The following is a 21,372-nucleotide window of genomic DNA, read 5'->3' as shown; positions in this document are numbered from 1 at the left end:
TTGTGGTTTAATCCAGCAGCTACCTAAGCACCATACAGACTTTCATTCACTCCTCTTCTCTCCCAATTGGATTGAGAGAGAACCATAAAGAAAAAGTGGAACTTGTAGGTTGAGATAAAAACTATTTACTAAAACAGAAGAGTGAAATAATAGTAATGATAATTATGCTGTTAGAATGATAGCTCTTGGCTTCATTATGAAATTGTCTTATTTACTGAAGTATATTCAGTTTCAGTAGACCAACTTGTAATGATAATGCATGTTCATAACAGTTAAGCTGTTTTTCCTATTTCACTTTTATTTTTCTTTCCTTTCAATAAGTCAGCAGGTCTATGTTTGGCCTAGATTATCATTGTCTATTCCAGCCTTAATGATTCCATGATTCCAAGTCCAACATATTTTCCTGGTATTTGCAGCAGCTGTTTATGTTAAAAGCAAGTATGTAAAGTCTAGTAAAGTAAAGTATGTAAGTCTAAAGTTTATATTTGAATATTTTGTAGACATATAGAATTGGGTGGTTTTTTTTTTTTTTTGTAAAGAAACAAAAAACTGGATGTTGGTACTTCAGGCTAGACTGTACTGTAACATGCTATGTTATTACAACACTGTTTTTGCATATCAGGAAATAGTGTCAGCAGATGCTCTTAAACTGCCTTTTAATTCTCCTGATATTCCACAGTAGGAGGAGGCAACCATCCCCTTCTTGTTCCTTATGATACACTCACAGCCAAAGAAAAAGCTAAGGACAGAGAAAAAGCACAGGATATTCTGAAATTTCTACAAATTAATGGATACGTAGTCTCCAGGTAATAAAACTATATCCTGTCATCAGCAGTGTTCTTTTTTTAAAGCAGAAATGTGCAGTACAAAGACATATATATTTAGTAGGTATACATGCTCTAAGTTGCAAAATAACGACTTGTAAACATTGTGCCTCTAACAGCGGAGTGCCAAACTACCTTGCTGATAAAGCATAACTTCCTTATGCTCAGTCATTAAAGCACTGTTCCTTCATAATCAAAGCTTATGTCGTTATCAGATTACTGATAGAAGACAAAAGCCTACATCACGAATCCACTATCCACTAATTAATTGTTGATTTGTTGCAAGAAGTTGGACTTCTGAAACATAGTCCAAAAGATAAAGTAAATTACAGTTCTAACAGTTCTTTTTTTTTACTCTGATTTTTCACAAATGCTAGATAGCTATTAAAAATTTCTTCTTTACAAATACAATCGTAGGCAAAACTCATGATGAGGGAGACTGACTTTTCTTCTGGCATGATTGTTTAAAGCAAAGCATTATGGTAGTTTTGAAATTCCCTCAGCCAAAAATCAATCAATGGAAGACATTAAGGACAGAAATACCTTACAAATAAGGGAAAGTAATTGAAATAATACTAGATCAATCTCAGTGACCGGTCATCTTTTTCTGTAACCTTCTTCCTGGGAAATTTAGATCTTAACAAATTGCTTAAAACCTAAATAAGTGTAAGAGTACTGCTTAATTTAAACAGAACAATTCCTGTATTAATAAGCAGTTTATTATTACTAGAGAAAATGGCTTCAAGCGAGGTAAGACTGCTCTTATTCCTTCTGCTAGGTTAAAAATTGACTTGCTCTTATTTCAGAGGACTTAAGGACCTGGAATTGGACACACCTTCCATTGAGAAACGCTTTGCCTACAGTTTCCTCCAGCAGCTTATAAGATATGTAGATGAAGCTCATCAGTACATTTTGGAATTTGGTATAGTAATCCTTGTATAATTTTCTAAGAATTACTAAGATGTTTGAAATTATAAAGACAACTTAAAATTTTGAAAAAATAAATTCTAGGACCAGGACTTGTTTCTCTAACTTTCTGTAGTCAATGATGATAACAAATTCTGGAATTTATATATTTCACATTCATTCTAGTTTCCTACATTCATTCTTCAGATGAGAAGTATTCAGCCAAAATTTGTAACGACTTTCATTCTTTGATAAACAAAATAAGATGTTCTCTTGAATTTATAAACAAATTGATAACCTCTCAAATGTGAGCATTAGTATTTACTATTCACATCTATTCTCTTTTTCACAGAGAAAATTCAAAGTCATTTGTACTAATTTCAACTGTTTTTTTCTGGAGGAGGAACATCTCTGTGAAGGAAAAATCTGTTTAAAGATAACAAAGTAACAGTTTGGCACAGATCAGATTCTTAGGGAAGTAAAAAGGAAAGAACTGGAGCAAGAAGCAGCTTCTGTTTGACCTTGGAATTGCAAAGCCACATGATATATCTTGTACCTCAAGTCAGGGCATGAGTACTGTAATTGAATATATTAAGGCAGGAGCAGCAGAAAGACTGAATAAACCAGTGCTCATCCAAATACTTGTCTGGTTTTAAAGTGAAAATTATCAAATTTATGAATGATTATGTTCCATGATTGCTTACATTAGCAAAAATCTGGCTTTCGTAAATCACATGGTTACTTCTGCTGTTACTACCCAATAATCACAGCTTCATTTTCAACTTAATTAGATAGATTTGGCAGAACTGAAAGCGTTGAAATGAATGAATGCTGGAAAACTAGAAACACTGGTGGAACAAATGCTATTCCTGTACTTCTGTGGATAAAGCAGAAGGAAGTTAATGAATAAAGGATGTTTTCTGTATACTGATGTCTCTTAAAAACAATATGCGAGTATTTTAGCAATGGGGGGGAAGAGAAGTAAGTTTAATTTCTGTTCGATAATTCTAATAATTAATTTTCTTGTTTAAACAAAGTCTGTAAAAATGCAATATTTTTTTTTATTTTGTTTCTCCTGGAAACTACAGGAGAAATGTGTTCCTTTAGAATCAGAATTCAGTTTTATGAAAGTGTTGCCAATAACTAGAAAAATACAAACATACAACCAGATTTTCATCTTGTATAATTTTTTGTATCTCTTTGAACCATGAGGTCCCTTCACATCTACGGATATTTGGACAGTTTTTCTTTGCACATTTTATTTGTTGTTTCTTTTCTTCTCATGAGGTAATCATAAAATATCTCTTTAACTTGTGTGTTCATTTTTTGTGGTATATTATATATATCATAAATATATAATATCTAAAGACCACCAATTTTTTTTGTCTGTAATGTACATTTTCTAAGAAAAATGCAGAGTAGCCTATAATTAGGATTTGTAGTATGAAACGTAATTTTCTTCTCTCTTCAGATGGTGGCAGCAGAGGCAAAGGAGAGCATTTCCCATATGAACAAGAAATCAAGTTTTTTGCCAAAGTACAGTATATCTTTGCTTATTATTTGTTAACATAGTACGTAGTTGAGAAAGTATATGTTAGTGAACATGATTATCATTGTTTCATTTGCACCCTTCTGTACTGAAGTCATTGTTTTAATAATTGAAAGCAATAGTAATAAAAATAGCTTGAAAATACTAGGGATGAAGTATAATCATGAAAAGAAATACAGGACTCTATTCTTACTATCTTTATTCCCTTATTCCATTATATGTAATTCATCGCGTGATGTTATAACCTCCCTACATATTCTGTTTACTGACAGTGTTGTTCAGTAGTTTCTTGTACAGTCTTTAGGCAGCTAAATGTGAGCAACATTTACTGGAACCAACCAGTCATGTGTATCTTTCAGTGTTACTTTCCTTATCTGTTTCCTTGTTTTGAAACAATGCCGATGCCTTCAACATAGAATCTCAAAATGGTTGAGGGTTGTGGAAGAGACCTCTGGAAGTCATCTGGTCTAGGCCTACTACACAGGCGGGGTCAAACTGGGCAAAGTGCTGAGGACTATGTCCAGATAGCTTCTGAGTATCTCCAAGGAGGGAGGCTGTGCTCATAACTTGTGCTTGTGTTTAGTCAATCTCACAGTTGTGGTTTTTTGTTGTTTGTTTTGGTTTGATTTGTTTGTTTTTAAAAAAAGCATTTCCTTATGTTTGGACAGAACCTCCTGCATTTCATCTTGCACCCTTTACAACTCTACCTAACTCAGCTCAGGTTGCTGTTTGAACAGCAGAGATTTATGATCAACTTGATGTCCATCTGGACCCCAGGTCTTCCTCTGCAGAACTATTTTCCAGGCAGTTAGCCCTCACTATGTTATGATCCCTGGGGTTATTCCTCTCCAGATGCAGGACTTTGCACATTCCATTGCTGATCTTGGAGGTTCCTGACAGCCCAGTTCTCCTTCATATGCCTAGGAGAACTTAAAAAAATCTGGTTCTAGCTTTCACACTAAAAAGCTTGTCTGGTGCTTGCATGTTCAAAGTGCCTTTGCCGTTCATTAGTGAATAGGCACAGGTAGGTATTTGCAGCATTTTCCAACCCAGATATGTTTGCAGTACATTGTAATCTCTTCCAGTACTTCCATAATATACTATTTTCTGTGCTCATTGACACTGTCACTTTTGTGAAGCATCTACCCAAAGGGAAGCAATCATAAGAAAACTTCCATGGACAAGGCCTTAATGAGTGAGGGTGTTTTTGGAGTTTTATTTGAGAGCATGTAGTGTTTAGTGTACCGACAGTTCCAAGGGATTTGTTTAATGAAACCTCCCTACATTAAAGGCATGAACAGCAATAGTTGTGTCCAGGTATGTAGTATTGAACAAACATTAAATTGTGAGATGAAATTGTGCTTCCTTATAATGATGTTATATATTCCTCCCAAACACAGATCTGGTGTAAGAGATAATTTAAATAATTTTTTGCTGCTTTTCCTGTCTGTAGCGGTGACTTACAAAGAGTAATAGAGAACATAGCGAAGAAAGCCCTGAGAATAACCGCTTCTTTCTGATGTACTTTCAGGTTGTGCTCCCTTTGATTGATCAGTATTTCAAAAATCATCGCTTGTATTTCTTATCTGCAGCAAGTAGGCCTCTCAGCACTGGAGGCCATGCCTCTAATAAGGAGAAAGAAATGGTGACAAGGTAAATTTTAAAGTAATATTAATTTATATACGAATTTGTATATTTGCATATATGTATACATGTCATTAAACGGTGCAATTTGTTGTGGGGAGGTGGGAAGTAGGAGGCTGAGAAACATTTTTACAAAAACAAAAATTAACCTTTTTCCACTGCCTTTTCCTTCTGAGAAGATTCATTGTGTGAAAAGGAAGAGAGTCCAGAGTTAAGATTATGCGATGTCTTAAAGGCAGTGATAGGGATTTTCAAATGCAGGGAACTTAATTTATGAGCAACAATATATTTGTTGTATGAGACAGATAATTGTGTATCAGTTCTCACTGTTGGAAATAGGTATGTACTGAAGCAATTATTCCTACAACATTTTATTTAAAGAAAATTTATCAATAAATGAATTTCAGAAAGGTATCATTATTACTGTCTCCATAAAAAGTAAAATGAGAGTTATATTCTTTCTGCTCTTCAGTTTTCTAAATAGTGACAACGGTAGTAATACTACAGAAATATCCTCTTGATCCATTCTCTGAAGTTATCCATTATTAGACTATCTTTCCAGAATGTTTTCACTTAATCTCGTTTCTGGTTGAATTGAAACCCATGTTTCCTATTTAGTAATGAGGACTACAAATTTAACACAAGACCGTCTGTATACCCGTGTAGTACAGGTGTCACGGATGCCCCTGTAGTTGCTATTGGGTACTGAACCAGGCAAAACTAAATTGTAGCTCTTAGAAGTAAACAGGCAGATGATCATCGTACATATATGAGGGGGTTTGCAAGATTGTATGAATATTGAGTAGAATTTCTAGCAGCAATACTGAGCATAAATAATTGCTCTTGACTGACATCTCATGAGCTGATTTGGTCTGTTCGCTAGGCTGAATGGCCTTCCTCAAAGAACTAAACAGTTATTTTGAAATACATGCATCTAGAGCTGCTGTATTTCTGTCTGTAATATCCTGGATAAGAACATTTTAGCAGTTAAGTAAAGACTCTTCAATAAATCCCATGTCAAACAAGGAAATATCAACACATGCTGTATGGATTCAGGAATTCTGCACATATGCTGTCTAGCTGTAGTATGACATTCTGAAACATCAAAAGAATCAAAGGTGCTGCTAAATGCAATTCAGTTCTTTTTTACATCTAGAAATGTCAGTCAAAGTCAATAAAACATGTGCAAATCTGGATAAATCTTGACTATAACTGGTGCTACTGTGCAGTGTATTTCTTAACTGTTAGGCTAATACAACTGCATTATGTGATCCATTTTTTTTAAGGTATTGGTTTGGGCTGCGTTAATAGATACATAACATTTTTGCTTCTCCCACGCCCTTCAGATTGTAGGAAATTTTTCAAAGCTGAATTTTGGGTTTTCTGTTGAGTATTTGTTTGGGTGAAAATCTTATCTGGACCTTCCTTTGAATTAAGAGCAGTTTCTGACTGCTGTCTTTTTCCAATGAAGATAAACTTACATTCTTTAACCAGGAAGGAGTGTCATTTTGATTGTCAGCAAGTGCAACAACCATTCTTTGTTTAGCAAACGCATTAAATCTAGACCAGTTCTGGGGGAATGCATGAGTCAGACCTCTTCCTGAAATATCATGGAATTATCTTTTACATATTTGTAATCAGCCTTTTCAGGATTGATTTTTTTTTTGCATTTTTTTCTCCGTTATACTACCTTAGAATCTTTGTATTTTTGCAGTTGTGTCAAATTAGTTCTGGACTAAGTACTGACCATTTGGAAATTCTGGATTTTTGTACTTCTTTTCTTTTTTTTCTTTCTTTTTTTTTTTCCCTTGAACTTACATTTGTTACACTGGAGATAACAGATTCAGTTTGATTTTGTGGAAACAGCATCTGCTGAATGTTACACTAAGTTGGGTAGCATTAGTATGCTGGAAGAGAAGGTAGATTGAAAGCTGATTAATGTCATTATGGGAACGGAAACAGGATTTGTACAATGATAATATACCTCTGTACAGCTTCTCTTATTGGACTAGATGAACCAGAATCCTCATAAAAGAATATGTAGTATATGCCTCATGGTATAGGTGAACAGAGATTCTGCACCATGCACCAATCAGAATCTTTTCTAAAACAGGACAGTTGCTGTTGCTATAACGGATCACTATGCACTGGATAATAAGGTGGATTCAGCAGCACATTAACCTGACCATTCTGATTCTGGACGTTAATGTGTGCATTTGTCACAGAGCTCTCATCTGTCAATGGAATGACATGTTCAGATCTTATCCAGAGACTGCAAATATGCTTATGTATCTTTTGCTTTTAAATCAGAGGTTGCTAACTGGCCCGTATGACTGCAATTATAAAATAATTAAATAATTAAAATAATGTGCAGTTGCTCCAAAAGTAATGTCTCTCTTATTTATTTCTCTGGAAACTACAGCAGATACAAAAAGCACAATAACACTGGTTGATAGAGCACATCCTTAGCTACAAAGCACTATTTTTCAACTTAGTCACCATCATTAGCTATGCTTTTTCTCCAGGGATGAACAAGAATATTCATATTGTGCTAATAAAAATCTGCACCAGCAAAGGTGACTCGCTGTCACTATCACCGCTGCTGAAATACACCAACCCACCACCTCTCTGTGCTCATATCCACTGTTTGGTTTCCTGAAACATTCAGCAGGTGTTGATGAATGTCAGCAGGTGCCATTTTTTCTGCATGGATGAATTCAGTTATATGCAGTTGCTTCATATACACTTACATGTCAGATGCCATGTGACAGACTGTCCTTCCGCTGCACAGCAATAAAATGTAATGGAATATTGATGGAAGGTTCAGCCTGTACAGCCATACCACCACCATCTGCCTCTGATGTCATGAACAAAATAATAAAATAGGGATCATTACTTTTGGAGAAGCCCTCATAAGCAGACAGAGGGTCTTTAGCTTTTTAGCAGATGAGGGTTTTCACAGCACAAAAATAGAACCAAAATTTATCACTGTTGGAGAAAATTCTCAGAGTGGACTGGGTTATAAAGATTGCAGAAAGCTCTCCCATATTTGGAGGCCAGCTTAGGGGTAGGGCAGCATGCTCCTGCTTCTATGAATTAATGCAAAATTTCATTCTTTATTGTTCAGAATGGGACACTTCTCATCAACGCAAAAAGTATTTTACATATATGAAATTAAATGATTGATGATATTCGTGTTTACTTTTGACCATTTAAGAGGCTATTTTTCACATTAATTTATGTTGTTTCTCATGTTAAGTCATGTGTTGAAAATCATTGTATTTAAAAGATTCATGCTGTGATCTCAAGATGGCGAGATCCAAGTTGGATTAGTTAAACGTTTGCCATCAAACACTTCAATTAATTTGATTTCTTTACCTTTCGTTTTCAAATTGTCAGTGACATCCTGAATAGCATCCTACCAGACTTCTTAAAGCTTTAATGGTAATTTCCTTGTGGGTTTTCATATAAAACGCTTATATATTAGTTAGCTTTGCTTTTAATTTGATTTAGTTTTTTTATTTCTTTAATTACAATATGTGCTTATTTAACCATGTTTAAGGATATGCACTTAAAATCTTTCTTTAATACTCTGTCCCACATTCTGCTCAGATAATTGATTCTTTCTGCGTGACATCATGTTGCTTTTCCTGCTCATATATCAGCTGTTATTTTTTCTTTCTTTCCCCTCCCCCCCCCCCCTTTTATCTTCTTTTTTTCCTTCTCTTTTATTTTTCTTTTGTCTTCAGCCTGTTCTGCAAACTTGGAGTTCTTGTCAGGCATAGGATTTCACTGTTTGGTAAGGAGACCCTTGACAAATACTAGCATGGCCATCTCTTGGTTTTATTTGCCATTTTTGCATTGCGTTATGTGCTGCTTTGTTGCATGCTGCATGGCTGAAATGCATGGTCTTCACAGACCACTAATCGTTTAGGGTGGTAGATCACAGAATTTATTAGATGAAATCGAAAAGCTTTTGTAGTTACCACTTTTTTGGGGTGGGGGTTATTTTGTTTTCTATATGTCTTAGTCAATATCTGGATTTAATTATTCTTTAAAAAAAAATCACTGAGTTAATTATAGTTACGTATTTGTTATTTTATTATAATTTACTTGGAAAAAACAGAGTATCAGAACTGCACATTTGTATTGAAAACTCATTAAGGAAAATTAGCAGTGGGCTGAAATGCTTAGTGATGTTCTGTGGAAATCTTAAACATTCCCAGATGTGCTTTTACTCCACATACGCATGTCTACTATATCTCTGTTACTATGTGGATCTATCAGGGGCAGGGTGTTTGTCTTACTTCATATGAAAATCACTTAATTGAAGTTAATTTGAAGTCTTCGTATAGTATAAGTACTACATGCAGTGGGTGGCACAGTCATTTACTCTGCAAATTTTTCTTATGCCATGATAATAGGATAGTTGAAATGGTGCATCCTATGACATGTAGCTTCTGCAATTAATGGGTGCACTGCAAAATTCAGCATTCATGCATATATCTAATTGGGTAATCATCTATCTGACTAAAATTTGATTAAGATAACATGCATCTAACTCAATTTCTACATATCTCATTCAATTGTATCTAAAAATGAAGAGAAGGAGCTAATTTGATGCAGCAGTGTGGTGTATAAAAAGCTTACAAACCATTACAAAAACCATTAAACTCAGAAGAAAGCATAGAAGTTATTTGTGAATATTGCTTTTAAGTATGTTTTGGGATGAACAGAGTGTTTTTTCCTGTTAAGTCAAATAATCATAAAAGGAATTATTTGTGCAGCTGTGTGGTGGTGTAGCTTTTTCTGAAGGATGGAACATGTCACCAACCTATGCATAAGCTATCGTTTTTACACAAGGTTATTTCTTCAAAGAATGAACTAGTTCAGGTATACAACTAAGTTTCTTTATCAAGTTGGTTTTTTTTTTTTTTTTTGTGGTTGTTGGTGTGAATTTGTTTTTCTGATTATTCTCTTTCTCCTAAGATGAATGACCATTCAAGTTCAACATTGAATTCAGTGCAAATTCTTTGTGTACTAAAGGAAAGACTGTTTCACCTTTCAGCTTACTTAATTTCTGTTCTTGGGCTGGATTCAAATAGTAGAAGGAGTTAGAACAGGTGTTGTCAGATGGTGCATGATGGCTATCGTTTGGTTTTCAACTCAAGTTTCCTAGTATGCAGTAACTAAGTGAATACAAAATCTTTGTGCCAACACAGAAATATACTGCAGTTTCCCCACTAGTTATGACAAGATTACAATAAGACTCTGGAGCGTGGTTGCAACTGTGAACCTACTAACTCAAGTCAAAGTCATCTTACCACTTGCCTTACTTTGACAACTAATTAAATCATATTAGAAAACCTGATTGGATCAAAAGGATTGCACTTCCTTAAGCAATAGGAGGCCTGTGCAGAAAAGGGGAAAATGCTTATGAGGGCAGCTCAGAATACAGAATACAGCTGGAGCTTAGAGGCTCCTTAAATGAACAAGAGTTGCTTGGTAATAAGCTGTTTGGATGTTGTGGAATTTACTATTTTATTGATATTCTATACAAGTGTTTTATATTTATTCTGAATGCTGAAGATACAGCTGCATATGTTAAAGTCATTAGTAGAAGTCCTGTACTGTAAACTCTATATGTCTTGATAAAATCAAAAACAATAATAATAAAAAATCTTCTAGATTGAATTTAAGCAGTTAATTGCATCTGATATCTAAGATTTGTTACTAAGATTATAGAACCGTAATTCAGCATAGACTTCTTATTTCTTGAAAGTATAAATTAGATTTTGAAAGTAGAATTTGACCCCAATAATTTACTGTTTGTTTGAGAGCTATATTTCTGCATCAGTAGGATTTGCATCTGATAATTTGAATTTATATTTTCTCAATTTAAAAAGCAGATTTCTGTGAGTGGCTTCATTCACTTTCTGTATTGTTTAAGGCACTGGTAACACATTATTTCTATATGAATTCATAATTAAAAATATCTGCGTAAAAGTAGTATGATTCTATGTTATGTGGAACAAAAATTTGTTGAATAAGACATCAGATAAGAATGGACTGTTTTTGCTTCCTCATTTTCGCTAACTTCAGAAATTAATCAGAAAAGCTCCAAAAAAAAAAACAAAAACAAACAAAAACAAAAAACCCCTGAAAGCTTTCTCTGCCTAATTACATCCTGAATTTATAGGAGTCCTTCCCATCCTGGCATCAATAGCCATGGCATTTTCACAGTAAAGTAAAAATTCTTCCTTCACAATATATTAAGAATATTGCTTTCTAAAATACGTAGAACATCACTTCAGATACTGCCCAGTGGTGCAGTTCTTGGGTTCAATGTTTGTAGTAGCTATTGGGATAGATTTACCTCAACCTATTGAGCTTATATTCTAGTATTTGCATCTATCCAGTCTCCATTGATTTTGTGAACATTCAGTCATATGAAGATTTACATTAAAGACAGCTCTTGTTTAAGCTTTTATCCTCTGAACTGTACTTATCTGCTCTCTTTTCATGATTGAAAGGAATTTTGTATACTACGTATTCATTTCTGCAATTGGAGTATTTCCTACCAAGCTTTCAGGCTTCTGAAAGATAACAATATATTTAATAAAAATAATGTTAAATTAATGAAAGTATGTACGTACACTTAAATATTGGCGATACTAACAAAACTATTTTTTTTAGAAACCCCCTAATTTCAGATCTTATAACTCAAGTTACAAAAAAAAGTGCTGCCAGTTGTCTTCTGAGCTCAGGTTGGAAGCAAACTGATTCTTGAAATGTAAAATTTAAAAGGATTAATTTCTTTTTTTTTAGTGAATTTTAAGTTTTATGTAAAATATGCAAAAAAACCCACAACCTTTTGTTGTTGTTGGCTTTGATGAAAACAAGTAAATGCATGACATCAAACAAAAGTACGACTCAGAATTGCCACAGAATCTAAACCTACATTTCATAGCAAATTTTATTTTCTAAGATTTTCTAACAAATCCTCTCTGAGATTATAAACAAAAGGAGACACGACATGCCAGAAAGGAATTTTTATGATAGTTTAGAAAGGCTGATTTCAGGGTTATGTTGATAAAAGTGGCTAAACTGTAGTACATCAGTTTTTCATGGTCACAGAATTCTACTCTGATATCCAAGATGAACATGTGAAGGTTTTTCCAGGTTGCTGAGCACAGTGTATGTTTATTTCTAAGAAAAATGTTTTTCTCTGTGTTTCTTTTACCGTGGGTTAACTGGTTGCCCTCACTTCTTGTTTCATTAAATAAAATGTAGCAATGTCTCATTAATTTGCCTCTGTCTGGTTAGCTTCCAAAATATGCGAATTGCTAGAAATATTCAGCAATATAAACCCACCTCTCAAACGGATTCATTTTTAAAAGTCTCCAAAATTTGCAAATTCTTCTTAAATAGGGAGAAGAGTTTGTATTATGTTGCTAAACTTACAGCTACATCTATTTATGGCAGATGTAGAAATGGCCTTCAGAGCTGGTTTCAAGGAAATTTAAACTAAATGATTCCAAACCAAATGTATGATATTAACTTAATGGGGGAGTGATTAAAACTGTAGTTTGTTACCACAAAACAAAATAATACTAAAATTGCAGGAGATTCAGAACTGTTGCTACCTTGAGTTAAGGTAGTTGTGGAAATCTTGTTTTGGGGTGAGGCACTGATGCTGGCTCTTTTAAATAAGTTACCTTGCATAATGTCTTAATAGTGGTTTAGGACATATTTTTCATACCTCAATAGATTTTACAATAATTTTATTACCAGAGGGGAAAAAATCCCAAACCCTTCAATATCTGCTAAAGGGATATACCTAAAATTTGTTTGATTTTCAGAATAAGTAGATGAATTTTTTAGTCTTCCACCTAGTGGTTGCACGATAGAAGGTACCTGATTCCTCATAAACATATGGCTGTTGTGTCTACATGGTATAAATAGATCAACAACGTTACTTTTCAGGAAAATAGAATGAAAATCTCTGTACTGCATTGTGGCTCACAGAATATTCACACTTTGCATGACAGTTTAATCCACAGTCTGTGCTAGGGTTGCCTTGAGTGCTTCCCTCTATCTTTGCTGTCATTACTATGGTCCTGAAATCTTTTCTTTGTCAGTGCTGGCATTCATGTCACAAGAGCAGTAAAATAGTAAGGAGAAAACGTAGGGATTGTCAAAAACAGGAGCTGACAAAAACGTTAATCTTTATGTATAGTTACTTTTTTTTGTGTAGGATTCATTTCTGATTCGCTGCTTTATCATCTGGTTGTTACATCATTGCATGACCATGAGTGCCAGTGCAAAGAGGATAGGGCAGCATGGCTGATGGCAGCCATAGAAACTATCTACTCTGGGTCTACACTGCAACAGTACCCCCTAATTTTGGTAATGTGGAACAGCATTCACAGTACTGCAGTAAACCTCCTACTTCTTTGCAATTTAGCTTTTAAAATCTTTACTTCAGTGAAACAGCTGCTACTTTAAATTTTATGTTTGCTGTTAATTTCAAGTGAAATAACCATTTGTGATATAGTGCACCGTATGCAGCTGACAGTATTTTCAGAAATCTATTTTAAGCTTTCAGTCTGTTTCATTTATTTATTTATTTTTACTTGAGAAACTAGAAATATAGGGAGGGAAGAAATTATTTTCATTTTTGCAACGATTTACATTAAAAAAAAAAAAAAAAAAAAAGTCATATAATCTGTGGGTCAAATCTTTAAGCCCAAATCTGTCCTGGATTTAAAATGTGAACTTAGAGGTGACATATAGATGCTAACATCAGAGGATGTGCATGTTCATACAAGGCATGTGTGTAAGTTCTCTTTTTACATCCATAATTGTAATGTGTGTAATGGCAGAGACTATTTCTCACGTAGAGAGCAGATCTGCTTCTTCTATAAATAGTTACAGCCTATTGGTAACACCAGGGAGCTAAGCTTTTTGGTGATGTTTGATAAAAGTCTTCACAGTTGCAAGAGCAGCTTTTAAATAGCTTTTATTTTCCTAAGAGGGGAAAGATAAATGTTCTGATAATCTTGGATCAATTAAAGCAAAGTTTATAAAATTAAATGAAAACCAGACAATACACTATAACTCTAATTAACCCCACATTTAAGTGCTTCCTTCTTGATTGCCTCAGCCATTTGATGAGAGATGCTTAACTGCCTCTAGTTATTGAATTTGTGCAAACAGGGATAAGACAACAAACTGCATGTTTTTTTAACTTGCCTGTCAAAATTCTACAAAAGTTGTATTACAGTTGTTACTCTATAAAACCAAAGACATGATTAGCTGACTGTAGGTATGCTCTAAAGTATGCTCAGCTAAATTGGTGGGTAATTTTCCTTCCTATTTAGGAAATGATGCAACATCAATAGTCAACTGTCTTCACATATTGGGCCAGACCTTGGATGCCAGGTAATATTGAATATATTTCCTAAAGTACAAAGAATATAACCTAAAAGAGAACAGTATCCAGTCAGATTTGTGTAAGGCTACAGCATTTCAATAGTCAAGAAAGAAATCATTGTACTGGAAATAATTCCCACTTCAAAATACATTAATTACTTGTTTTACCTATCCAGATTTTGGCAGAACAGTATTTGTAATTTACACTTTAAGTTTCAGTTCAGATCACTTGTGTCAAGGAACTGTTGACTGTTCTTGCGTTGGCTTATAATCACGTGATTGTCTCAAAAACACAATAACATTAAAAACATTACTTTGTTTATGCTGCTTATTAAAAAATAAAAAAATCAGGAGTTAAGTGCACCTAGAGTGCAGTGAATCTGTCTCTGAGTGTCTTCATTGCAAAATTAATCCACGTTGTATTTTGAGCAAATTATTCCCTGTCTTCAAAATGATCTGAATTTTTACAATGAAAAACCAAATAAAAATCCTTATGTTGTGCAGCTATGAAACTTATTTTTTTCATTAGCTTGTTTTGCTATGAGAAGACTTTATAATCTTGGAAGATGAAAGATTTTTCTTCAGACTTTTGTCATCTATCTATTTCATAGAATTCAAGACTAGACTTTATTCCATGCTTGTCTAATGGAATATTCTGTTTCATTTTCTTTGCATGTTATATACAGAACTGTGATGAAAACTGGTCTGGAGTCTGTTAAGATGGCATTGAGAGCATTTTTGGACAATGCTGCTGAGGATCTGGAGAAAACAATGGAAAATCTTAAGCAAGGCCAGTTTACACACAGCAGAAACCAGCCCAAGGGAGTTACACAAATCATTAATTATACCTCAGTGGCTCTCCTGCCAGTGCTATCTTCGTTATTTGAGCATATTGGACAGCACCAGTTTGGGGAAGATTTGATATGTACGTGTAATTTAGAAATGCTATGCTATTAATATATTCGTAATATCATAGAGTAAGTATTAATAGGCTCTCATTTCAATTAGAGAAGGGCAAAATTTTGATTAACCATTTGTGATAAATGATCTAGAACAGTCTTGCAGGTTTTAGTGGACTTTCTGTAACTGTTAACAAAGATGTGGCTATGAAGGCTTAGTTTGTGTATTGTCTCTACTATAGATTCACTGATATTTTGTCACTGAGAAAAGTTACTTGAAGTTAATTTGTCTTTGCTCTGTTCATAACTGAGGTTACACTGCTCAAGCAATGGTTTTCTGTAATGCATGCCCCAGTTAGCAGTGTCTGTGTGTAGGTGCATCTCAGATCTTAAAAGAAAAGTGGAAGAAGTGAAGAATTCAGTCACTAAAGAAAGGAATGTATGTAATTTCATTTCTATAGATGCTCTAATTGTAACAGATTCAGTGTTATTCATTTTCCCAAAACCAGTCTCTTTAGGACAAAATTTTTTAGTCTGCAGCACCAGGAGGTGATGGAGTCACCAATCCTGGAGGTGTTCAAGAAATGTTTAGATGTTGTACCAAGGGACATTGTTCAGTGGGAAATATTGGTGATAGGCAGATTGTTGAACTGGATGATCTTGGAGGTCTTTTCCAACCTTGGTGATTCTGTGAACATAAAATTTTAATGCTGTGTGTTTTAGGAACTCCATAGGAATTCTGCTGGCCACTGTACCCCAAATCAAGCTGTTCTGCTTCTGTATAGCTATCTCATTTATGGAATTCTCTGAAAAGAAGACCTTAGAATCTGAAAGATCATTATTTAAAACCGCCTTAAAGAATTGTTTTTGAAATTTTGGAGTTGTATTAATGGATTAGAATGTGTTGAGACATAAATATCCAGTTGTTTTAATAAATTATTTCTGTAAAATTACCGTCTCTGATGGTATCCAGCAGAAGTGGTCTATGAGGTTAATATCTGTTACTACCTCATTATAAATATTGTTTTTCAAGCATGAATAAGCTTTGTTTACTTTTTATTCTCTGATTTTTTTTGTGTGTTTTGTGACTTAATGATAAGCCTTTCATACTTTCTTACTAGTGAGATTTTCTTCATCAGTTATTCCACGTGTCTCACGTTGGTGTTAAACTCACAATATTAGAATTCATAAACTCAGAAAACTATTAGTTTAAATTATGCCTAATTGTAAGGTCATTTTATTTGTAATATTCTGATGACAGGCATCTTGACCTGATGCTTGTATTACATTTACTGAGTAGTACAGCACATGACCATGTGCAAAGGTTGCATTAGTGTACCCAAGGTTATTATTATTACATAAAATGCTCAGCTCTAAAAGATGAACAGAACTATAATCACACTGTAGTAAAGAATCAAGACTGTGTTGCTTTGATGCACCATCTTCTAGGCTTTCCCAGCACGTTATGTATAAGTTCTATTTTAGTTCCAAAATTTCATTACATCTTAGGTAAAAATTATAGCACTGTGAGAATAGAAAAGTTGTAAAATAAAAATACGGAAAGAATGGGAGCATTGTCCTTCTTGATGGTGCTTATACTACGTAACACTAGTACTACATATAATACAGGAAACTCTTTATTTTCAAATAGATGTTAAGATGAACCTCACATTTCCATGATTGAAATGTTTTTAATTTTGAAACATGATTTGGTGCAGTATTCAGAAGAACCAAAGGGATTATTTCTCTTTTTTAACCTTTGTTGGTCTAAAATGTAAATTAAGGAGATGCTATTAACTGCTATCTAGGTCTAAATTAAAAAAATATATATACAAACTGCGATTAAAGTAATTAAATACATATTTAATACAATTGCATTTCCCCTGTGGTGTATTAAATACACTGGTGTCACATTTGTAAATCAATCTTAAAATAATTATTATCTTTTTATACTCTCAAACTTTATTTGGTTTGCTGTGAAATTTTTCAAAGTGAATACGCTCAAGAAAAACTAGAAAAAATTCAGTGATACATTTTCTATAGCAATTAATGGTTATGCAATTAGAAGTCATTCATACAGCGTTGCTATGCCATTAATTTCTACTGCGCCACTGAGTTCAAAAGACTTTTTTTGTGTTTTGAGAATGGTTGCTATAGATTGTCCTTGATAGCTTAATGTCATTATTGCAGTTGTTGACAAAGTAATTTTAATGAAGTTTTCTCTTGATACCTATCATTTTTTCGTTTCTTTAGTGGAAGATGTTCAAGTGTCTTGTTATAGAATATTGTCCAGTTTGTATGCTCTGGGAACCAGCAAAAGTATATATGTAGAGCGGTAAGATGAAAATTTTTTTCATCTATTTTTATTATCTGTATTTAAATTCTGGTTAATGAATATACGTATTCCAGAAAAGAATACAGGGAGATGTGGTTTTTGGAAACACACCTTGATAGAAAAAAAAAAAATGTACTCAGATTTTAAGAGGAATCCTGCAGAAGTTATTGCGTTATACTTAAAATGTGATATTATACACTTGTCAAAATATATTATTTAATTCAACCAAAAATTACGGACAAAATAGTCTGATTTGATTAAAAGCATCACATGATTTAAGGTTCAACTGAGGAACTGTAGAAGTATGACACTCAGTTCAACTGTTGTTTTTATTATATTTAAGAAAACGTTAATTTTATGACTCAAATACAGTGGTAGTCATACTTGGTCTCTTGACAAATCAGTCTATTCAGTGAACTTTTCCTTAATTATAAAATCAGCAAAGCTGATAGGAATGTAATAGAACAAATGTCATTATCATGATAACTTTGAGTTTTTCCTGCATATTCCTCACTTGCTTTCAACAAAGTCTTTGACATTTTATGTCATGACATTTAATTCATCTAATAGCAGAGTTTGCTGTACTTTTCATTTTCTATTACCTTTTCTTGTGTTCATAATCTTAATAATATACAGACTTATCTCTTTGAGATGAACACCTTATAATAAACTAAAGACTGGTTTACAACTACAACAGAGTGTATTCATTCAACAAAGTGTGTAACTTTAATGATGTTTATTAATTAACAGGCAACGATCAGCACTAGGAGAATGCTTGGCTGCTTTCTCGGGTGCCTTTCCAGTGGCTTTTTTGGAAACTCATTTGAACAAACATAATATCTACTCAATTTACAATACCAAGAATGCAAGAGACAGAGCAGGTATTTCCAGAATCTCATGTGATGTTAATGAAAACACAAATTTCACTATGAGTGTTTCTTTCCTTAGTAAATATATTTTTGCATAGAGTTTGTAGTGCAAGAATTTTATTTTATTCTCTCAGTTGCATTCTTCTTTCATAAATGAATGGACAAATTTCAGTAAAACTGATTATTTTAATTTTTAAACATACTGATATTTCCATTTTGAGATGCTGTACTCAAAATATAACTTAAGAATCCATTTGTCATAGGACTTTATGCATTGTTAGCAGATCAGGTATAGTGTATTTGACGATGAAATTATATATTCTAATCATTAACTCTAGTACCTCAGTTTTTGTATGCAATATTGAGTCCCTAAAACACACACACAAACTTGCAATCGAAGCAAAATACCTTTGCCTGCATACATAAGAAATATAAAATAAATGTAGTACAGCATAGTATATAAGCTATTTTTTTCTTTGTTGCAAATATGAGACTCAGAATAGATACATTCCAGAAGCACTAAATGTGTTTATTTTATGCATATCTTTTATGTTCCACTTTTGAAACTCTTGATGTTTCTCATGCTAAAACAGTTGTGGAATAAGGACCTATGTGCCACTTTTTCCAGAGGTAAATAGAAGTTATGATAGATAATAATGTATGTTCTATATGCTGAGTGTGAATTGTAACACAGATTTGTATAATGACAGTGCATAAAATGCCAGCTTATAATGGTATAACTTTTATTACTTCACCTGTATTAAAAAAAAAAAGGACAGATATGAGACATTCTTGGGAGAGTTATAGTAACTTATCTTGCAAGTATGAATACTTATGCTTACTTACTATGTATATTCCAGCTCTTCTTACTTATGTGGAAAGACAATAAGCTGTGTTTTCTTTGATTTTAAAAGATATTTAAATTTATTTTCCAAAATTGCAGTAAGCTAGGGACACTAAAATAAGTGTGTAAAATCTATTTGAGCCTAGCTAAGAGAAAATAATGTTTTTGGAAAAATACTATATCTAGCCTTAATCTGTGTTGGGACAGTTTTATTCATTATTTCTAGGCTATGTTTTCAATACATAGATATCTATCTTTCTCACTGCACATGTATATTAGGATGTCAGACACTCATGAGCTAATGAATGTACTTAAAGTTAACTGTACATGAACAAAGTTGCTAGCAGGAAAAATAAAATGGAAATTACAGTTCCCTTTCAGAGGAAAGAACTGACAATTCAAGGAACCTGAAAAGTCTAACATTGCAATCAGAAATTCTCCTCCAAAAGTCAGTTTCCCCAAATCTTTTCTATTCAGTATTTCAGGGAAGGCCTTTTTCTATTAATGAAGTCGTGTCTCATCTTAAGTGTTGTGGAGAGATATTCATTATATTAATATTTCCTCAACTGCAAAGCTCACGTTGGTTGGAATTTTGAAATTTAATCTTCATTTTGTTGTTGAAGCTTCCATAAAGGAAATCTTTTTATTATAGAAAGATTTGTTACGGAAGCTTACGTGTAGCCAGTTTGTTGCTAAATAGTGTGAAAGCACCTATCATTTTATTTTATTTTTTAATTTTTCCCTTGAATCAGAAAGGCATAAATGCAAATGGAAAAAAAAATGTGGTAACGAGTATCACTTGAAGAGAATTATTTGCTTTCTATGACTTAGCGTATTAATTTTGGGATTTTTTTCTTTTTTAATAGTTCTTAATTTACCTACTAGTGTAGAAGAAGTTTGCCCAAATATTCCTTCCTTGGTGAAGCTAATGGAAGAAATTGTGGAACTGGCAGAATCTGGTATTCGCTACACACAAATGCCACATATAATGGAAGTGATACTGCCTATGCTGTGTAGTTACATGTCACACTGGTGGGAGCATGGGCCAGAAAACAATCCTGACAAAGTTGAAGTGTGTTGTACAGCCTTGACATCAGAGCACATGAACACTCTGTTGGGTAACATATTGAAAATCATCTATAACAACCTTGGTATTGATGAAGGAGCCTGGATGAAGAGGTTAGCAGGTAAGATGTAAAAACAAAAAGATAAATAAACATGTATATATAATTGGAATATATATCTATTTATACGCTCTGAGTTACACTCCGCATTTACCCTGTTGAAGTTGGTATAGAATAACACTCATATATTTGATTTTTTTAAAAATATGAATCTTGACAAATTAGAAATACTAAGTATAAGGGAAGAATAGTATAAACAGCATGTATTAATCTCTTAATAATTATTCTAAGTACATTAAACTGTATCTTTTTTTTTCTCTAGAATGTACCTGTACACATTTAGCAGTATGTTGAATGAAAGGATTGTAGTTGTTTAGCCCATTTTCATTACGTACCAAGTTACCACTTGCAGGCATTAGGACGTTTCTTGTTCTTTATGGGAGCTAGATCCTTAAAAAGCTGTTTTGAAGCTGTGTCTTCCAGCATTTCTGTTACAATGAACTGTGGAAATGCATGTCATTTTTTTTTGAACATGGCATTGCTTCATTGTGATAAGACATTTAACTTTATTTTAATACAGTTTATTTATCAGCGTTGCAATCTTTAAGTAGAATTCACAGTACTTCAGTGTTGTGATTCCAGTTTTTTAAATAGGCTTTCTTATGATTTTTCAGTTCTTACAGTACTAGCTGGTAACAGTCTGGATTCCTAGTCTATTGAGGTCTAGTAACATAATGAACTCTAATGATAAGTTGGAACTGCTTAAAATTCTCTGTAATCTGATGGGTATGTTACAAATGGTTTTGCACTAATGGACCCAGATGAAGGGCTAATTTACATTGTAATTTTTATGAGTAGATTTGCAAAAAATTGTGCTAACACGTCTCAAATGATGAGTTGATGGATAGTTGAATCAGTCTCATTTCTGTCCATGCAAGCCTTC

The 21,372-nt window shown here is 33.5% G+C and overlaps 1 protein-coding gene across 12 annotated transcripts in view; it reads left to right on the top strand.

Annotated features, from left to right (window-relative positions):
- The window catches only part of RYR2 (ryanodine receptor 2), a 361,102-nt gene that overhangs the window by 266,428 nt on the left and 73,302 nt on the right, over positions 1-21,372 (top strand). For 8 of the 12 annotated variants that reach the window (XM_046939481.1, XM_046939480.1, XM_025149037.3 and 5 more), the window contains 10 exons: positions 680-806; positions 1,631-1,746; positions 3,202-3,266; positions 4,811-4,932; positions 8,673-8,722; positions 14,307-14,367; positions 15,045-15,283; positions 17,511-17,592; positions 18,343-18,473; positions 20,172-20,492. In XM_046939481.1, coding sequence (XP_046795437.1) covers positions 680-806; positions 1,631-1,746; positions 3,202-3,266; positions 4,811-4,932; positions 8,673-8,722; positions 14,307-14,367; positions 15,045-15,283; positions 17,511-17,592; positions 18,343-18,473; positions 20,172-20,492 — 1,314 coding nt within the window. The remainder of the gene's footprint in view (positions 1-679; positions 807-1,630; positions 1,747-3,201; positions 3,267-4,810; positions 4,933-8,672; positions 8,723-14,306; positions 14,368-15,044; positions 15,284-17,510; positions 17,593-18,342; positions 18,474-20,171; positions 20,493-21,372) is intronic. The other 4 variants (XM_040698261.2, XM_040698259.2, XM_040698255.2 and 1 more) reach the window with 1 other exon arrangement.

The sequence above is a fragment of the Gallus gallus genome, chromosome 3 (assembly GCF_016699485.2).
Source record: "Gallus gallus isolate bGalGal1 chromosome 3, bGalGal1.mat.broiler.GRCg7b, whole genome shotgun sequence".
Taxonomy (NCBI): Eukaryota; Metazoa; Chordata; class Aves; order Galliformes; family Phasianidae; genus Gallus; species Gallus gallus.
Note: the sequence above shows the minus strand (reverse complement) of the source record. Positions and strands in the feature narration are given on the sequence as shown.